The sequence below is a fragment of the Rhizoctonia solani genome, chromosome 10 (genome assembly GCF_016906535.1).
Source record: "Rhizoctonia solani chromosome 10, complete sequence".
In the NCBI taxonomy this organism is placed as follows: domain Eukaryota; kingdom Fungi; phylum Basidiomycota; class Agaricomycetes; order Cantharellales; family Ceratobasidiaceae; genus Rhizoctonia; species Rhizoctonia solani.
The window spans coordinates 389,372-409,851 of NC_057379.1; the positions used below are offsets into that span (position 1 = coordinate 389,372).

At 46.7% G+C, this 20,480-nt stretch overlaps 5 protein-coding genes across 5 annotated transcripts; 4 read left to right on the plus strand and 1 right to left on the minus strand.

The window, feature by feature from the left end:
• Positions 1-553: 553 nt before the first annotated feature.
• Positions 554-1,735, plus strand: RhiXN_08304 (Retrotransposon-derived protein PEG10; the record flags this gene model as incomplete). The annotated part of the gene is made up of 1 exon (XM_043328120.1): positions 554-1,735. One exon carries the CDS (start codon positions 554-556, stop codon positions 1,733-1,735), a length of 1,182 nt encoding a protein of 393 aa, XP_043183505.1.
• Positions 1,736-2,654: 919 nt separating this feature from the next.
• On the plus strand, positions 2,655-4,514 carry RhiXN_08305 (Retrotransposable element Tf2 protein; the record flags this gene model as incomplete). The annotated part of the gene is made up of 2 exons (XM_043328121.1): positions 2,655-3,353; positions 3,882-4,514. The coding sequence occupies 2 exons, from the start codon at positions 2,655-2,657 to the stop codon at positions 4,512-4,514; spliced, it is 1,332 nt and encodes a 443-aa protein (XP_043183506.1).
• A 1,022-nt stretch (positions 4,515-5,536) lies between these two features.
• On the plus strand, positions 5,537-8,835 carry RhiXN_08306 (Retrotransposable element Tf2 protein; the record flags this gene model as incomplete). Its single annotated transcript, XM_043328122.1, has 2 exons — positions 5,537-6,694; positions 6,748-8,835. 2 exons carry the CDS (start codon positions 5,537-5,539, stop codon positions 8,833-8,835), a joined length of 3,246 nt encoding a protein of 1,081 aa, XP_043183507.1.
• Positions 8,836-8,960: 125 nt separating this feature from the next.
• Positions 8,961-12,495, plus strand: RhiXN_08307 (Retrotransposable element Tf2 protein; the record flags this gene model as incomplete). Its single annotated transcript, XM_043328123.1, has 4 exons — positions 8,961-9,642; positions 9,702-9,946; positions 10,691-11,499; positions 11,553-12,495. The coding sequence occupies 4 exons, from the start codon at positions 8,961-8,963 to the stop codon at positions 12,493-12,495; spliced, it is 2,679 nt and encodes an 892-aa protein (XP_043183508.1).
• A 2,477-nt stretch (positions 12,496-14,972) lies between these two features.
• Positions 14,973-19,535, minus strand: RhiXN_08308 (WD40 repeat protein; the record flags this gene model as incomplete). Its single annotated transcript, XM_043328124.1, has 25 exons — positions 14,973-15,040; positions 15,101-15,185; positions 15,247-15,320; positions 15,379-15,481; positions 15,527-15,540; positions 15,596-15,710; positions 15,763-15,802; positions 15,855-15,885; positions 15,937-16,105; positions 16,171-16,341; positions 16,397-16,758; positions 16,810-16,828; positions 16,895-17,439; positions 17,496-17,576; positions 17,884-17,896; positions 17,945-17,960; positions 18,034-18,088; positions 18,134-18,152; positions 18,216-18,254; positions 18,316-18,384; positions 18,443-18,577; positions 18,631-18,721; positions 18,791-18,996; positions 19,061-19,384; positions 19,419-19,535. 25 exons carry the CDS (start codon positions 19,533-19,535, stop codon positions 14,973-14,975), a joined length of 2,961 nt encoding a protein of 986 aa, XP_043183509.1.
• Between the last annotated feature and the right edge of the window lie 945 nt (positions 19,536-20,480).

Below are 20,480 nucleotides of genomic sequence, written 5' to 3' on the forward strand. Positions count from 1 at the left end.
CCCATTAGCAAGTACCCACCTTACAGTGGTGTACAACATTGTAAAATCAACTTGTTGTAGGCTTGATTGACAAGGAGAAGACTCCCTGTACTAGCACAAGGGAAATCATGTGATTGGGGCTACATTGCAGGATATAATAATCAAAAATCCCCCACCCCCATGTAGTACCAAATTGCTACAAGGCAGACAAGTTCTGATCCCCCGCATACCATGTGTTTTGCCGGAACACAGCAGATAGCAACCCTAGACAGCTGATTCACCTGCTTGCTAAAAACCTGCTCATATCACAATTGCCAGATCTGTTGATTTGTTGTAGGGATAGTTCAACGCTAGGTGTCTGATGCAAGGGTTTAGCGTTACACTCTGCATAAAAACCGCCCATAAGTCCTGATATAGGCACACCCCCCACGCCGTTTCCAAAATTCCATCCACACGCTCTGGCGCCCCACATCCCTACTCCTGTCCCACCAGTTGTTCTAGCCGCCGCTCCATTCCATCCCATTCCCAACCGCCCACTTGCAGCCCATCTCCCACTCCGCAAGACCTGCCAAGAATGGAACCAGAGCCAACCCTTAGCGCTCTCCTTGAGGCTATCTCAGCCCTCTCCAACCAAGTTGGGTCCCTCCAGGACCAAGTCAAGTCACAAGGCAAACAGATTACTCAGCTTGTTGCCCTATGCAGGGAAACCAACAACCTTGTTGGCAACAAGGACCAGGGCAGAGCCCAAACTCAGCCTGGCCCATTGACTGGGCCTGTCACCCCTCCTACCCAGACAGGAGGAGAAGCCCACTCTCCAGCAACGGTTAGGCCTGGACTCAAGGCTCCCTTCTGTCCATCAAGGGGTACAGGTTTTGGCTCAGAAGACAAGGAGGAACCAAGACTCCCCAAAAAGGAGCCTACAGGAACGCCTAGAAGGCACTTGGGGTCCCTCACCCCCTTTGATGCAGGGTCCAGCGTAAAAAGGCCCAAGATGGATCTCCCAGACCCTTACAAGGGTGATACAAGGGGACGTAAGGCCACACAATGGCTTGACAGGATGATGCTTTGGGTTGCCCTCCACAGGGATCAGTTTGATGAGGAAGAGCAGATGGTGGTATGGATCCTATACCACATGACAGACAAGGCTGCCAACTGGGCCCTCCCCATCATTGGAGCAATTATCAAGGGCAAGGGAAACCCTCCTACCACTGTCCCGGCCTTAACGGCCAAATTCAAGGAGGCATTTGCCAACCCAGATGCCAAGAGGGCCGCAGCCAGGAAAATTGCTGCGCTCACTCAGACAACCACTACGTCTGAGTATGTCACAGAATTCCGCAACCTTATTGCGGAACTAGACTGGAACAAGGAGGCGTACATTGCCCAGTTCACGCGCGGTCTTCACTGGAAGGTCAAGGAGCTCCTGTCCACAAAGGACAACATCCCTGACAAATTGGAGGCTATATTTGCTGCCTCCATTAAGATCAACAATACCCAACGGGAAAACAAGGAGAACCGCCCAAAAAAGGCACCAACTAAATCCCTGGTCACCACCACCACTTCCACCACCACAAGGGTCCGCCTATCAGAAGACCCTAACTACGTCACCCTGGAGGAAAGGGATTGTTGCCGCGCCTCAGGGTTATGCGTCAAATGCGGCCAAAAGGGTCATGGGATCAAACAATGTCCCAACGGATGGAAGGCCATGATCAAGGAAGTGGTCAAGGCTGCTGAGGATGTCAAGTTGGGAAAAGATTGAAGTCAAGGACTGCTGCCAAGCCCCCAACTAAAAAGGACAATATAGATAGTATTGAATTTGTAAATCTAGGTCTGGATTCAAATAGAAAACCACTACTCTTTATCAATCTCTATGTCCAGAATTCCCTGGCAGAACCTTTAAAAACCTTGATAGATTCAGGAGCCACATTGAACTTCATTAACCCCTCCATCATGGAAAAATATAAAATCCCAAAAACCCAACTCAAAAATCCACGAGTTGTGAGAATGTTAGATGGTACCTGTCAGAGCCAACAACTACCACAGGGTAAAGCCCAACAAGCTATTGCCTAATATAGGACTTATCAGCAAGTGGGATCTAACAATGCTCTAAGGCAATTGCCAGATGAGGGGTTGGACAAGACCAATTGAGTAAGAGTGCACTATGCTATAAAGATAGCTGGGCAAAGGACCTTTGACAGTGACTGGTATGCTCTCAGGCAATACTCTTAATTGTATGTCTTAGGGTAGTAGGTGTTGGAAGGGATAAGAGGTTGAGTTCTGAGGCTTAAGGCTCTCAGAACCCTCCTTATATATTCACAGAGAAGGGGAAGAGTAGTTACATGTACAAACATCATAACAAAGATAAGGTCACATGACCAGAGATAAGAGAACAAGATCACATGACCTTTGGTCATGTGATGAGATTACATAATAAGCGCTCAGCGCCTAAATAACATAAAGATGCATATATCCATAAATCTTCATGAAAATAGCGCATATATTCACTATTTCTTCGACTAAGTGGATTTTAAGGTGGTCACGCCTCTAGGGCATGACAGTACCCTTTCCCAGACTGGTTGCATATGGCACCAGGTTCAACTTGCGGTCTTGGCCAATGGCCACTCCCACATTATCCCTTTTTAGTTTGCCCCATTGGGAACACACCGGCAATTTTAGGCATGACTTGGTTGACATGGGAAGCACCCCTCATCAATGGGCAAGAGGGATTAGTCACATTCCTGGAACAAATCCAAATTGCATCAGAAGAGGAGGCAGACCAAGATCCCCTGGCCAACTTACCTACCCAGTACCACAAGTTTGCAAAAGTCTTTGGCAAAGAAGAGTTCAAGGTCCTCCCTCCACATAGGGAGTATGACATTGCTATTGACCTAGTTCCAGATGCCAAACTCTCCCCCAGTCCTATATACAGCATGACAGACACAGAAACTAGAGCTTTGAAACAACACATTGATGAAGAGCTAGCAACAGGCAAGATCCGCCCCAGCACTTTGTCAACAGGCGCCCCAGTCATGTTTGTAAAAAAGGCAGATGGGTCCCTTAGATTGGTTGTGGATTATTGTAAACTCAATGAGGTCACCCATAAGAACATCTACCCCTTACCAAGGCAAGATGACCTCATGGCCAAGCTTAGGCATGCCAAGATTTTTACAAAGTTGGATTTACGCTGGGGTTACAATAACGTACAGATCAAGGAAGGCAACAAATGGAAAACAGCTTTTAGAACCAAATATGGGCTATTTGAGTACCTAGTAATGCCCTTTGGACTTACCAATGCACCAGCCGCTTTCCAGCACTTCATGAATGACCTGTTCAGGGATCTAATCAATGTAACAGTGGTTGTCGTACACCACTGTAAGGTGGGTACTCGCTAGTGGAGGGCGCTTAAGGCCGTATCTACTACAAACACTGCTTATGTAATCTACGTATCTAAGGCTAGCTAACACCGCTTATGGCGGTTTACTACTAACTACTGAAGGCGAAGGGGCCTGAGGCCTGGAGGTGTGATAGGTCAAGTAAGGGGTGAGTGTTACTGTTACTACTGGGGGCCGGCTACTTAGCTGGCTGGCTACCTTCTCTAGTGAATAAGAGACAAGGTAAAATCGACTTGGTGTCTCCAAGCGATTTTCCTGCTGTATATATAGACAAGGCACACTATCTACATGGTCTGTGCGCGTGAGAGAAAGAAGTAGCTAAGACAAATGAGAAGCGTGCTGCAGGCTGCGCAGAAGCGTGGATTTCTCCTAAGCGCCCTTGGCACGGCATCTTGGCGCGGCATCTTGGCATAATAAGCGCCGAGATCACGTGATCGAAAAACAACAGATATCAAGTCCGTAAAAATACTAAAAATATCGGAAAAATCGTGCGAATCCAATGGTATCATTAAGGAGGTTGTAACAGTGGTAATCTACCTGGATGATATCCTTATTTTCTCAGAAAATCCTGAAGATCACCCAACCCACGTCAGAGAAGTACTGTCTTGGCTCATGAAGAACCAGTTGTTCTGCAAACTGTCAAAGTGCCATTTTCACGTGACAACAGTAGACTACCTTGGCATTGTCATTTCACCTGCTGGCTTCTCCATGGACAAAAAGAAAATCAAGGCAGTAACGTCATGGCTGCAACCCAAAACAGTCAAGCAGGTCCAGGCATTCCTAGGTTTTGTCAACTACCTTTGCCGGTTCATCCCCAATTTCAGCTCCGTTGCACAACCGTTGCACAATCTCACAAAAAAGGAAACCCCTTGGTCATGGGGCTACCTAGAGGAAATGGCCTTCCAGAAGCTAAAAACCCTTGTTACCCAGGCACTGGTATTAATCCACTCCAATCCTGACCTTCCGTACTACCTGGAGACAGATGCATCAGGAGTAGCAATGGGAGCCATCTTGAGCCAACAAGGAAAAGATAACTGTCTCCACCCAGTTGCATACATGTCCAAATCCTTCTCCGGTGCTGAAGCCAACTGTCATAACCTCCTAACATATACCATTAGAATCGCACAATTTTTCTATTATTTCTAGTATTTTTTACGGACTCAATATCTTTTGTTTTTCAATCACGTGATCTTGGCGCTTATTATGACAAGATGCCGCGCCGAGATGCCGTGCCAAGGGCGCTTAGGAGAAATCCACGCTTCTGCGCAGTCCGCAGCACGCTTCCCTTTTCACATGTAGGCTTCTATTCACACACGCACAGACCACATGTAGCTAGTAGTATTGTCTATATATACAGCAGGGAAATTGCTTGGAAACCCCAAGTCAATTTTACCTTGTCTCATACTCATTGAGGAGGACATCCAGCCAGCTAAGTAGCCGGCCCCCTTAGTCACCAGTAGCAACCCCTCTACCTTACTCACCACACCTCCCAGGCCTAAGGCCCCCTCACAGTAGCATAGAAGTAGTAGGCCGCCTTAAGCGGTATTAGTATAGCCTAGTTAGATAGTTAGACCACCCTTGTCAGTAGTAGTATGGCCGTAAGCGCCCGCCCACTAGCAAGTACCCAACCTTACAGTTGGCGTACAACATTGTAAAATTGACTTTCTGTAGGCTTGATCAACAAGGAGAAGGCTCCCTGTACTAGCACAAGGGAAATCATGTGATTGGGGCCACCTTGCGGGATATAATAATCAAAAATCCCCCACCCCCACATAGTACCAAATTGCTACAAGGCAGACAAGTCCTAATCCCCCGCATACCACGTGTTTTGCCGGAACACAGTAGTTAGCGACCTTAGTCAGCTGAAACACCCGCTTGTAGAAAACCCGCTCATATCACAATTGCCAGATCTGTTGATTTGTTGTAGGGACTATCCAACGCTAGGTGCTTGACGCAAAGGTTTAGCGCCCACATACTACACAAAAACCGCCCATAAGTCCTGATATAGGCACCATCTCCCCCACGCCGTTTTCAATATTCCATCCACACGCTCTGGCGCCCCTCACCCCTACTCCCGTCCTTCCAGTTGCTCCAGTCGTTGCTCAGTTCCATCCCATTCCCAACCACCCACTTGCAGCCCATCTCCCTCTTTGAGAGACCTGCCAAGAATGGAACCAGAGCCGTCCCCTACCGCTCTCCTTGAGGCTATCACAGCCCTCACAGCAACAGTTGGGTCCCTACAGGACCAAATCTGCGCCCAAAGCCAACAAATCACTGAGCTTAGGGCCATATGTAAGGAAACAGCGGACCTCCTTGGGGACAAGGATCAAGGAGCCCCCCAAACCAAGCCTGGCCCATTGACTGGGCCTGTCACTCCCCCTACCCACACAGGGGGAGAAGCCCACACTCCAGGCACGGTTAGGCCTGGGCTCAAGGCCCCATTCAGGCCATCAAGAGGAACAGGATTCAATTCCAAGGAAGATGAAGAACCAAGGCGCCCCAAAAAGGAGCCTCAAGGAACGCCTAGAAGGCACCTTGGGTCCCTTACCCCCTTTGATGCTGGGTCCAGCGTAAAGAGACCCAAGATGGACCTCCCTGACCCTTACAAGGGAGACACCAGGGGCCGCAAAGCCACCCAATGGCTGGATAGAATGATGCTCTGGGTAGCCCTCCACTGGGACCAATTCAATGAGGAGGAACAAATGGTTGTGTGGATCCTTTACCACATGACCAATAAAGCCGCAGACTGGGCGCTCCCCATTATTGGGGCAATCATCAAGGGCAAAGGGAACCCTCCTACCACCATCCAGGCCCTAATGGGCAGATTCAAGGAGGCGTTTGCTGACCCAGATGCCAAGAGGGCTGCTGCCAGGAAAATTGCGGCACTCTCCCAAACCACCACAACCTCCAAGTACGTCATGGAGTTCCGCAACCTCATGGCGGAATTAGACTGGAACAAGGAGGCCTATATTGCGCAGTTCACGCAAGGCCTCCACTGGAAAGTAAAGGAATTGCTATCAACCAAAGATAGCGTTCCTGACAAACTCAAAGCAATTTTTGCGGCTTCCATAAAAATTGACAACATTTGCCGCAAAAATGAGGAGAACCGCCCAAAGAAGGTACCAGCCAAGTCCCTGGTCACCGCAACCACCACCTCCACTACCACCACTCAGCGGGTCCGACTATCAGAGGACCCCAATTATGTTACCCCGGAGGAAAGGGACCGCCGCCGCGCGTCTGGCCTTTGTGTCAAGTGCGGTCAAAAAGGGCATGGTATCAAACAATGCCCAAACGGTTGGAAGGCCACCATCAAGGAGGATGCCAAGGTGGCAGAAGAAGAAGGATTGGGAAAATACTGAGGCCAAGGACTACCGTCAAGCCCCTGGCCAACCCAAGCGTGCATGTATCAGAATGTGAATTTGTATCTGTGGCTCTTGATTCTAATAAAAAGCCCCTACTATTTATTGATTTACAACTGCACAAGTTCCCAACGGAAAAATTAAAAACCCTAGTAGATTCAGGAGCCACCTCCAACTTCATCTCCCCCACCATTGTTGAAAAACTTAAAATCCCAAAAACCCTGCTCAAAAATCCACAAGTAGTGAGAATGTTAGATGGTACCCTTTCCCAGACTGGTTGCATTTGGCACCAGGTTAACCTCACGGTTTTGGCCAATGGCCATACCCATACCATTCCCTTCCTTGTCTGTCCCATTGGGAACACACCTGCCATACTTGGCATGACATGGCTTACTCAGGAGTCACCCTTGATTGATTGGTCTCTAGGCACGGTTACCTTCCCAGAACAAGTTCTGATTGCATCCGAAGAAGAGGCAGACCCTAATCCCTTAGCCAATCTCCCGGAGCAGTACCATGAATTTGCTAAGGTCTTTGGCAAAGAAGAATTTAAGGTCCTCCCTCCACATAGGGAGTATGATATAGCCATAGATCTTGTTCCGGATGCCAAACTATCCCCAGGCCCCCTATATGGCATGACTGATGCAGAGTCCAAGGCGCTCAAGCAACACATTGACAAAGAACTAGCAACGGGCAAGATCTGCCCCAGCACTTCTTCTACTGGCGCCCCAGTCATGTTTGTAAAAAAGGCAGATGGATCCCTTAGACTGGTTGTGGACTACCAAAAACTCAATGATGTCACTCACAAGAACGTATACCCACTCCCAAGACAGGATGATCTGATGGCAAAGTTGAGACATGCCAAGATATTCACAAAACTTGACCTACAATGGGGTTACAACAACGTCAGAATCAAGGAAGGGGATGAATGGAAGACGGCTTTCAGGACTAAATACGGGCTGTTTGAATATCTAGTAATGCCTTTTGGCCTTACCAACGCCCCAGCCGCCTTCCAGCATTTCATGAACAACCTGTTCAGAGACCTCATTGATGTCACAGTGGTCATTTATTTGGACAACATACTGATCTTCTCCAAGAAGCCTGAGGACCACCCTTCCCATGTCAGGGAAGTCCTTTCACGGTTGATGAAGAACCAGTTGTTTTGCAAACTCTCCAAATGCCACTTCCATGTCACTACAGTAGACTACCTAGGGATTGTCATCTCCCCAGCGGGCTTCTCAATGGATCAAAAAAAGATAGAAGCCGTCACCTCCTGGCCCACGCCCAAAACAGTCAAACAAGTTCAGGCCTTCCTTGGTTTTGTCAACTACCTCCGTCGCTTCATTCCCAGCTTCAGTTCCATGGCACGCCCCCTCCACAATCTCACACGAAAGGAAACCCCCTGGTCATGGGGTAACCTCAAAGAAGTAGCATTCCAGGAACTGAAATCCCTTGTCACCCAATCCCCGGTCCTGGTCCATTCCAACCCTGAACTCCCATATTACCTGGAAACAGATGCATCAGGGGTAGCCATGGGAGCAATCCTTAGTCAAAGAGGGGAAGATAACCGCTTGCACCCCATAGCTTACATGTCTAAATCCTTCTCTGGCGCCGAGGCTAATTATGACACCCATGACAAGGAGCTCTTAGCTATAATCAAGGCACTAGAGGAATGGCAAATTTTCCTAGAGGCAACAGACAGACCAATCCAGGTTTTTACAGATCACAGAAACCTGGAGTATTGGATGCAGGCACAAACGTTCAACAGAAGGCACGCGCGTTGGAGAATTTTCCTGAGCGACTTTAACTTTGAGATCCATTATCAACCAGGGAAACAGTCAGGGAAACCAGACGCATTATCAAGACGCTCAGATTATGTCAACCATCCCTCGGAACCAGAAGTCATGCTCCCAGAAGAGGTCTTTGTCAATACGTCAGAAGAGGAACTTGAAATTGTCATGGAGATCCGGAAGAAGTTAAGGGAGGACCCTTCCCTAGAATCCATCATCCAGTTCCTAACAGAGGATGCAGATAATGCACCCCCTCAATTTGGAAGGCCTATTGGGATTATGACTGGGAAGAGGATCTACTCTGGTACCAAGGAAAACTAGTAGTCCCAGACAGCAAGCCATTGAAAGAAAAGCTTCTGAGGGAATTCCATGATTCCCCGTTAGCCGGACACCCAGGGCAGCAAAGAACCCTTGAACTCTTAAGTTGGTCCTACTGGTGGCCGGGCATGAAATCATCAGCCAAGGAATGGGTTGAGTGTTGCCCAATATGTCAATCCAACCAACAAACCCGCGCACCAGTAATTGCCCTGAAACCCCTAGAAGTCCCGCCTTACCCATTCCACAGCATATCATACAACTTCATCACCGGGTTTCCCAAGTCCCAGGGTTACGACGCTATCCTTGTGGTCATTGACTCCTTCTCCAAGTTTGGCCACTTCATCCCCACTTTGAAGAAGGTCTCAGCAAAAGGACTAGCGGACCTGTTCATTACGCATGTCTGGAAACTTCACGGACTCCCAATTAAAACCGTCTCTGACCATGGCACTACATTCACTGGGAAATTCCTAAGGGCGCTTTATCAAAGACTAGGAATCAAACCATCCTTCTCCTCCGCCTACCATCCGGAATCAGACGGTCAGACGGAAAGGGTGAACCAGTTCATTGAATTCTACCTTAGGTCATACGTTACAGCCAATCATTCTGACTGGTCCAGTTGGCTCCCCTTGGCAGAATACGCATATAATAACGCCAAACATGCTGCCACAGGGAAAACACCGTTTGAATTGGTCTATGGGAGGAATCCAGTAATGAATCCGTCAAACGTCCCCTCAAATGTTCCAGAAGCAGACCAAGTAGCAGACACCCTAGCCAAGGAATGGAAGGAAGCGGAATCAGCCCTGAGAATGAGTAAAGAGAAAATGATTGGAAACAAGGGGTTGGTTCCAAAGTACTCAATTGGCAAAAAGTCTGGTTAGATGGAAAAAACGTGGAGCTCAGAACAAACTCCAACAAACTGGACCCCAAGAGACTAGGACCATTTGAGGTCACAGAAAAAATCTCCAGTCATGCGTACCACCTGAAACTTCTGGAAACCCTGAAAATCCACAATGTGTTCTATGTGGGATTATTGTCCAAGGCGCATGAATCTCCAAGTCAACCCTTCCCAGAACGTCCCCCTCCGGAAACAATTGAAGGGGAAGAAGAATATGAGGTAGAACAGATCATTGACTCCAAAAGACAATGAGGAAAATGGTTCTACTTGATAAAATGGAAAGGTTATGGACCAGAAGACAATTCATGGGAGCCAGAAGAACTCCTGGAACACAGCCAAGAGGAAATTCAACGCTTCAATAAATTGCAACTGAAAAAGGCTTGTGACTCTGCCAAGAGCCTTTAAGGGGGGGGCAATGTCATAACCTCCTAACATATACCATTAGAATCGCACGATTTTTCTATTATTTCTAGTATTTTTTACGGACTCAATATCTTTTGTTTTTCAATCACGTGATCTTGGCGCTTATTATGACAAGATGCCGCGCCGAGATGCCGTGCCAAGGGCGCTTAGGAGAAATCCACGCTTCTGCGCAGTCCGCAGCACGCTTCCCTTTTCACATGTAGGCTTCTATTCACACACGCACAGACCACATGTAGCTAGTAGTATTGTCTATATATACAGCAGGGAAATTGCTTGGAAACCCCAAGTCAATTTTACCTTGTCTCATACTCATTGAGGAGGACATCCAGCCAGCTAAGTAGCCGGCCCCCTTAGTCACCAGTAGCAACCCCTCTACCTTACTCACCACACCTCCCAGGCCTAAGGCCCCCTCACAGTAGCATAGAAGTAGTAGGCCGCCTTAAGCGGTATTAGTATAGCCTAGTTAGATAGTTAGACCACCCTTGTCAGTAGTAGTACGGCCGTAAGCGCCCGCCCACTAGCAAGTACCCAACCTTACAGTTGGCGTACAACACCAACTATGACACGCACAATAAAGAACTGTTGGCCATCATCAAGGCATTGGAAGAATGGCAGATCTTCTTAGAAGCAACGGACAAACCCATTCAAGTGTTCACGGACCATTGGAATCTAGAGTATTGGATGCAGGCTAGAACCTTTAACCGCAGACATGCTAGATGGCGTGTTTTCCTAAGCAACTTCAACTTTGAAATCCACTATTGCCCAGGGAAACAGTTGGGAAAACTGGATGCTCTCTCCAGAAGATCTGACTACACTGATGTGCCACCAGAATCAGAAGTCATGCTGCCCACGGAAGTCTTTGCCAACACATCCAAGGAAGAGCTGGAAATTGTCACGGATATACGTGCCAAATTGAAAGAAGATCCCTCCTTGGAACCAATCATCCAGTTCTTGACAGAAGATGCCAACAATGCACCACCATCTATCCAAAAAGCCTATCAAGACTATGACTGGGAAGAAGAATTACTGTGGTACCGGGGAAAACTTGTAGTTCCAGACTCAGAGCCCTTGAAGGAACGGCTCCTCAGGGAATTCCATGACTCACCACTGGCAGGACACCCAGGACAACAACGCACCTTGGAATTGCTTAGCAGGAACTACTGGTGGCCAGGGATGAAGTCCTCTGCAAAAGAATGGGTAGAATGTTGCCCTACCTGCCAAGCAAACCGTTGCGCCCACGCCCCAGTCATATCTTTGAAACCTCTAGATGTTCCTCCTTTCCCATTCCACACCATTTCCTACAACTTTATTACAGGATTCCCAAGTCAGAAGGACATGATGCAATCCTGGTGGTTATAGATTTGTTCTCCAAATTTGGCCATTTCATTCCAACTACAAAAAGGGTAACAGCCAAGGGGCTAGCAAACCTCTTTGTCACTCACATTTGGAAACTTCATGGACTCCCAGTCAGAACCATCTCAGACCAAGGGACAACATTTACCAGGAAATTCCTCAGGGCCCTTTACCAACGGCTGGGAATCAATCCATCCTTTTCCTTGGCTTATCACCCGGAATCAGACAGACAGACCAAACGCGTCAACCAGTTTATTGAGTTCTACCTGAGATCATATATAGCAGCAGACCACTTGGACTGGGCCAGATGGTTGCCACTTGCGGAATACACTTATAACAATGCAAAGCACTCTGCCACCGGAAAAACCCCGTTCAAACTAGTCTATGGGAGGAACCCTGTAATGAACCCATCAATGGTACCAGCCAATGTCCCAGAAGCAGATACAGTGGCAGACACACTGGCCCAAGAATGGAAAGAAGCCAAGTCAGCCCTCAGAATGAGCAAGGAACGGATGTCCAGGAACCTAGGGACAGTACCGGAGTATTCAGTAGGCAAGGAGGTTTGGCTAGATGGGAAGAATGTGGAGCTCAGAACCAACTCAAACAAACTGGACCCCAAACAACTTGGCCCTTTCAAAGTCATAGAGAAGATCTCCAGCCACGCCTACCATCTGGAATTACCCAAAACCCTGAAAATCCATGACATATTCTATGTTGGATTGTTGTCCAAAAGCCACAAGTCACCAAGCCAGCCCTTTCCAGAAAGACCCCCACCTGAGACAATAGAGGGGGAGGAAGAATACAAAGTTGAACAGATCATTGACTCCAAGCAACTACGGGGAAAATGGTTCTACTTAATAAAATGGAAGGGTTACGGTCTGGAAGACAATTCCTGGGAACCAGAAGAACTGTTGGATCACAGCCAAGAAGAGATCAAGCAATTCAACCAAGCTAGACTCAGAAAGGCTTGTGACACTGCCAAGAGCCTTTAAAGGGGGGGCAATGTCACAACCTCCTTAATTATACCATTGGATTTGCCTGATTTTTCTATTATTTTTAGTATTTTTTACGGACTTGTTATCTTATGTTTTTCAATCACGTGATCTTGGCGCTTATTATGCCAAGATGCCGCGCCAAGATGCTGTGCCAAGGGCGCTTAGGAGAAATCCACGCTTCTGCGCAGCCTGCAGCACGTGTCCTGGACATGGTCACATGACCAGTACAAGTGGTTGCATGCTGGCCCAAGCCCAAATTTGGGGGGTAGCAGGTGTAATCATGGGTTGTCAGCAGAGGAATAATAGGGCTCTATGGCTTAGTGGTCAAGCTGGTTCAATTCTGGCTAGTTCTATTTTCCTCTGTTTATGACAGCACGCTTCTTATTTGTCTTATGTACTTCTCTTCTCAAGCGCACAGACCATGTAGATAGCGCATTCTTGTCTATATATACAGCAGGAAAATTGCTTGGAAACCCCAAGTTGATTTTACCTTGTCTCATACTCATTGAGGAGGATCCAGTCAGCCAGCTAAGTAGCCGGCCCCCAGTTGATCTCAGACGTTAACTATCCCTTAACTCATCACACCTCCCAGGCCTAAGGCCCCACTGCTAGTAGTAGTCACCAGTAGGACGCCTTATGCGTCATTAGTATAGCCTTTAGATAGTAGATTACATAAGCAGTGTACTAGTAGTATGGCCACAAGCGCCCGTCCCATTAGCAAGTACCCACCTTACAGTGGTGTACAACAGCTATACAACTTAGCATGCACTTGCACAGAGTTGATGTGACAAAGATTGAGATCTGGAATTGTGCAACACAAGGCTTTAGCGCATTTGCCTAGAAAATCTTGGCCTGGCACAGCACACTTGGTCTCAGCAAAGCAGGACAGCTTGCACCCAAGGCATCCCAGTGCACTACCCCCACATTTATTACTGGCCGCAAAATGGTTCCCTTGGCATTTTCTTGAGTCCAAAAACATGACTTTTGCACAGCCAATACAGTACCCCAAAAAAGTATTGCACATGTGACCAATTGTACAATGTGTGTTGTCTTACTCCCAAGCCAGCGCTTGGATCGATTCAAGTAGTTAATATAAGTGGTTAAGATATACTATTAGAACCTATATACAAAGTTTCATGAGAATTGCTGCAACGGAGACTAAGCTAGGGTCAGTATACCATCAAAGCGGCTGTGCAATACTTTTTTGGGTTCCTGGCTGTGAGAGTGACCCATTGTACCCACCCCAGGAAAGTGTAAATAAAATCAAAGATAAATCTTATTAAGTAGCTAAAGCTAGCATGTACTAAATATTTTAGTTTTGGAGCTACCTTTGTATAAATTAATACCAAGGTAAAATGTGTAGCTTCCAGGAGTATATGCACCCTACCTTGGTACAAACTCAAAATTAGATCTACCTACCCTAGTATGGCTTCAAGCTAGCATATATTATATTTATTCTAGCCCATTAGCACTGAGATATAGAACAATCCTGCTCATAGAGAGCTTGGTGAGTCCCAAAGGGGGGCAGACCCCCAAACTTTCAGGAGCTATTTCTCTTAACCAAAACTATGTACATGCAAACTGTCTGCTCTGAAAGGAGGGAATCATCTGGTACTATACATGTGCAAAGTATCAAGCTCTCTGGTGCAAAGCTTCCAGAGAGGCACAGGGGTAAGTAGAAATGAAGTAGATTTTTATAGGAAAAACACAGCAAAATTGCCATTTATTCCCTCACCCCTGTGCCTCTCTGGAAGCTTTGCACCAGAGAGCTTGATACTTTGCACATGTATAGTACCAGATGATTCCCTCCTTTCAGAGCAGACAGTTTGCATGTACATAGTTTTGGTTAAGAGAAATAGCTCCTGAAAGTTTGGGGGTCTGCCCCCCTTTGGGACTCACCAAGCTCTCTATGAGCAGGATTGTTCTATATCTCAGTGCTAATGGGCTAGAATAAATATAATATATGCTAGCTTGAAGCCATACTAGGGTAGGTAGATCTAATTTTGAGTTTGTACCAAGGTAGGGTGCATATACTCCTGGAAGCTACACATTTTACCTTGGTATTAATTTATACAAAGGTAGCTCCAAAACTAAAATATTTAGTACATGCTAGCTTTAGCTACTTAATAAGATTTATCTTTGATTTTATTTACACTTTCCTGGGGTGGGTACAATGGGTCACTCTCACAGCCAGGAACCCAAAAAAGTATTGCACAGCCGCTTTGATGGTATACTGACCCTAGCTTAGTCTCCGTTGCAGCAATTCTCATGAAACTTTGTATATAGGTTCTAATAGTATATCTTAACCACTTATATTAACTACTTGAATCGATCCGAGCGCTGGCTTGGGAGTAAGACAACACACATTGTACAATCGGTCACGTGTGCAATACTTTTTTGGGGTACTGTACATTAGGTTATTTAGAATCAAGCCTCGTATTTAGAGCTCTGCACTAAGGAACTGTCGAAATAATTCAAGTGATCTTTGAAGCTGAACCCGTATTACTAGAGGTACTTGATGTTGGCTCTGTTGCCGTTATCCCTGGATGAAGATATTGCAGATAAGAAAACACAGCGGAATTCACAGCAAGTTACTCCGTACAGATATTGACCGTCCCATCCGTCATAGCTGAGGCAAACATGAAGTTGTTTCCTGCCGGTTTGGGATTCTGCGCTAGTCCTGTGAACTATGGATATTCAAGTAATTAGTGCTCTAGCTACCCATTGGGTCCCGTGGAGCCTGCTCACTTCCTGGCTCGATGGGACAAAATGTGTATGTATCAGATTTCCAGTTGGAAGGTCCCAAATGCAGATTTCCCCAGCTATTATGATTCATAATAGGGTTTGTCAACATATCTGTTCAGATCCTAGGATACTAACAAACCTCTCGATGTTGCAAGTACACAGGTATTTCTGCCAAGTGTCCCAAAGTAGCTGATCCCTGCAAACTCCACAGGAGGCTGACATAGTAGCTCGTTGAGTACTGTAGATATTGATCGTATCGCTAATAATAAGAAGTATTATATACCTTTGGGTAATATGCTAGGAAAGGATATGTCTTTCAGCGCCTAGTTTCTGCATAGCTTCAATGACGCACTCTTTATAAGCTTGAGTCGAGAGGTCTTTTCCGGGTTATCTTGTTCAATATGCCATGCTTGAGGTACATTATTCTCGTAAGACACCAGAGCACGATCAATAGTTCCCGTTTTTCCCTGAGTATAATTGTCTATCAAGGGTATGGGATGTAAAAATGCAGGTACTGACAAGCATGATGCCCCTGACATCAACCATCAACGGCATTTGACTGGACCCCAAAATCGATCGGTTACTTCATATCGAATTGGCAGATTCCTCACCTCTCGGTCGTCCCCGTCTCCAGGTTGTAAACTATTCGACTCGTGAGAGGCAATAAGCTCTATTTTCAATTATCACACGCACCAAGTATCCGCTTCTGGTGGTCAGTATTGATTGGTCTGTACTCGTTCTGAGACTGGACCAATGACGCCACAGTAACCACTCTTTTCTCGTCGGGCATGATCGCCAAGTCCCAGACTTGTAACCAATACAACTTGTATGTTTGGCTCGCCACCTGCCTGCCTGTGACATCCTATACATATGGTGAGGCCGTGTCAGTTAAATATACATCACCCCTGTGTGATGCCACGGACGCACAAATTTAACTAATTCTGAGCCTCGAAGTGCTGCTGCTTGACTTATGGGCTCCCTTGATTGGATCTCTAATGACGGAATCCACTCTGTCGACAAAAACCCAGATCCCGATGGCATCCAGACTACAGACTGTACATGCTGCCGCCGAACAGCATGTTTCTGATAATACATATTCTAAATATATGACATATATCACTACAGCAATAACACAAAATTCTATTATGCTTACCTTCATAGGATTCCAGAGTGCTATAGATCCACGGTACTGTGTCACCAGTTGTTGTCCACTAGGACTCCAAATCACTCTCCCAATATCGGTCCCATCAGGCATACCAGGATGTACCAGTCTCCCCAACATTTTGAACTCCGTGGAATTCCCGGGTTCTTCATTCTGAATCTTCCAGACATAAGCCGCTCTATCCCAACTGCAGGTTGCGAAGCTCTGTCCATCTGGTGAGAATTGAAGATGTCCAACCTGACCGATGTGGTGGCTTGGCAACTTAAGTACGAGTTGGGTCCGTAGTTTTGGCATTCCCACCCCCACATCCACCAGAAAATCCTGTGTTCCAACAAGAGATCTTTGGAATAGCCCTAAATTCAACAAAAATAAGATAAAAACTTGGCTGGCCTTTACTTAATCACCTGCTCTAATCGCGTTCAGCTACGAAAGAGGTTGATAGACGCGGTCAGCAAAACCAGCAATTAAATATGACACTCCGGAGCCTACTTGTCTGGAAAACCTTCTCTCTCCTTGCGCGACATAAGTCACCGAAGGTATAGCACTGGTGGGGCTTAGGGCCATTGGATGATTCAATGACATAGTAACGTCTCCAGAGGTCTGATTATCCAGGGATACAGAGGCCGGTTTGGTCGGTTGATTCTGCCCCCGACTTTCGGTTCTCACAGGCCACGGGTATCGCCTTCTAGGGGGCTTGGAACGACTACATTCTCCGACGATCGGATTCTCAGGCATAGCTCCGTACTGGACCTCGTCGCGCTGTGCCTCCTCGTCTGCCTTCGTGTTATCCTGGAGATCGCTTGGGGCCGATGACCTGTTACGACGGACGACCCGAAAGCAAATCCCACCGACCCCGCGCGTTATGTTCTTCCATCGAATGTATACATTATAAATAAAGCGCAGGGACGCGCCTACCAGAGATTTGGCTTTCCATAGGTCCTTTATGCCATCGTCAATGATTTGAAGTAGCCAACGTCTCCCTTGAGTTCGTGAATACGTCAAGCGTTCAAACGCAAACCACATCCCAACACATACTAGTAAACAAAGGCGAGCTTAGGGGTTATCACAAGTCCCGAACATAGCGACTTACGCAGGGTAAACGACGTGAAAGCAGTAAAAGCCGTGACAATCGCATTTACTGCCGGGGGTTGGGCACTACTATATGAGAACACTATACCCAGGTAAAGATATTAGTGCACGTCATATTCCACTATGTTTAACCGTAAAATAGTTAAGTAGGCCTACCGCATAATCCGATCAAGAACGCAATAGCAGACACCTACGAACTATGTCTAGCGTGACTCTCCAGGGTATTTAATTGGATCGACTCGCCAGAAGGAATAACAGTGGTGTGTGTACGATCCACATCAGTATCCACCAGGGTACATAACACTTCGGTGACCTATAGGTAGCTTCGCGCCCTAGCTCCCACATACGAATCGATTGGTTAGGTCTCAACAAAAAAACACAAAACTCACAATGATATGCAAGCTAAAAACGCATTGTAAATATAGGTATACCAAACAAACGCAAACACACCTGTGCATTCATAGCGCTGGCAATCGAAAATGTTAGGCTCTGGTTTGGATTTTAATATTTATTGGAAGTGTCACAAGGCCAATACCCACACTGATCCACAAGGCATTAAGTAGATGTTGTAGAAATCCGTCCTGTTTCTGGTAGCTATACAGAAGATGATTTTAATAGGCTATGTCTACAATAGATTACCATATATTCCAAGCTGTACCTATACTATACCAGAGATAGCTGTGAGTGCGCAAGTCATTAAAAACAGTCGGAACTTAGATACCTGAATTGTCGTTGCCGTCACGGCGCTAAAAAAAGTCGCCTATAAGGAGATGTCACTGATCCTATATATGCATCCAATGCAGAAACATCATGCTACCCACCACAGCTGAGAGGTTTTGAAGGTTAGTTGCAGTCCGCTCTTGGGAGTAAAGAATAGCGGGTATGCCTACCTGTGATATTTTATTTGTCAGGGAAAATATAATAATAGAAACAAAGTAAGCCAATTACTTCAATGAATCCATGCAACGCATTCATCAGGTGGTCTGCTTGAGACCCTATATCTCCTGTTAGTTCATTAATGTGCCGAACAACCGCTATATCATCAAGTTTATCTTCGAATTCACTAAGGCAGTCAGCACGATACTAGATTGCTCCGTGAGCACCATGAGCCAGAAGCACGACTGTAGATTACGAACTTGCAAATCTCCAGCAAATGCTCTGCATGATTCAACTACAGGCCCATGAGTAGTGTGCACCGCCGTATCAACAAATTCAGGGACATCATTACTATATCAAATAGCGCCGATTGTCAAGATAAAGATACCATAATCAGCCTCGTTCGGTGGCTCCACTTACAGGCGGTCTACGAATGTGATCAGGTCGGTAGCCAATGATTTCAATTGAGATGGAAAGGTGTTGATGTTAAGTGAGCCCGCGCTCAAAGCTAGTGATTGTCTGCGGGTTTCCCTCCATGAATCACTTCGCCTTTCATATCGTTGAGAAGTGTGAGCTTGAGCATCCGGATCTTGCATGACGACGCCAGTTTTGAACAACCTTGATGCCTAAACGTTGTACAATCTCAGATGTAGCAAAATCAAAGGCTTTGTTATTACTCTGTGTGCGTACGTTTTCTCGAAAGAGGCGAAGAATCTGTGGGAGGCGTTCTTGAATACAAGTAGTTGAATCAAGTAACCCGACGCTGGACCCAAGTTGGCGAATAGCGTTGGCAAAGGATTGTAACTTGAGATCTAGGAGACCAATTGATCGCTGGAAGGCACGGAACCTTTCAGTATCTCCTCGGTTCATTGATAGCGGCACATCCTTGGTGACTAGAATAGCAATCGGTAAGCAGCCTCGCTTTGTGATGAAGTTTCGTGGCTCTTTGGCAGATAGGAACCAACGAATTAACGTGCTGACAATCATCTGATATCTTCTCGGGTCCTCCCACTGCTACGTCTCCGAATTCGTTAGACACTGTACGAACCGATGACCGGCGCTTGAGCAGTCCTGGAGACCAACCAGCACCATGAATAAGTACGCAAGAATTATCGTTGAGCGCCAATGCCATACCTTGGCGACGCCTTCCAGTAAACCCCAACATCGTAGTACCGAGGGTCAAAAAAGTGGAGGAGAGATCGTATCAAGTTATATCTCTCTGCTGGCGTGGAATAAAATACCTCGGGAATCATGCCAGATTTGTATCGTTTGTGCATCAAAGCGTAACCACGTGATTCCTACCCCTCTGCTCTCAATCGGTCGTGTTCCCAGAGCTCCGATTCTGTCGGGCCCCCCTATTGATGCGTAGTCTCACCCGCCCTACGTGTTCCCTTTATTCTTCCTATCTTCCTTTTTCCCTGGTGTCTCTCTCTCCGCTGTGTACGTAGCCCCGCTCTGATATAGCCACGGTGTCCGACCATGTGCTCGCGTCCGTGTAATATATTGTATCAAAAAAAGGCGTAACCACGTGCCCGAATGGGGCAGTGTTTAAAACTGAGAAACTGTGCACTGGTGTAGACACCACTCCTAGTTTCACGGCATATACTCACTGCCTAGGGTGCGGATTCTCACGATAGCGACGTGTGATATGGCTTTATCGTCCGAGCTAGGCTTTCTCTCTCCTTGACCATGAGACTGTCAGGACATTGAGGGAGGATACTGGTTAGACGCCGTGGGATGAGATGCCGCGGGATGAGATGCCGTGGGATGAGATGCCGCTCATCCATGAACCAAACGAAGGAATATGAGACTTCTAGAACCGGTTCTAATGGAACGAACACCCGGGGATCGATTGATCACTTCAACTTAACCATACACTACAAACTCCATCATGGATGGATTGTTTATGAAAGCAGCCACAATGAGCAAGGTGTTTGGGTACTGCGCGCTAAACAACAACCCACCCGCTCTACTCCGCACAAATATTCTCACTTTTAACATACTTTCTTGTAGGAGCGAATTTTAATGGCAGACACACTATTCCAAGCATTATGATATTATTCAAATCGGCGAAGTATGGTGCTGGAGCTGGTACGATTTGAGCTGCGAC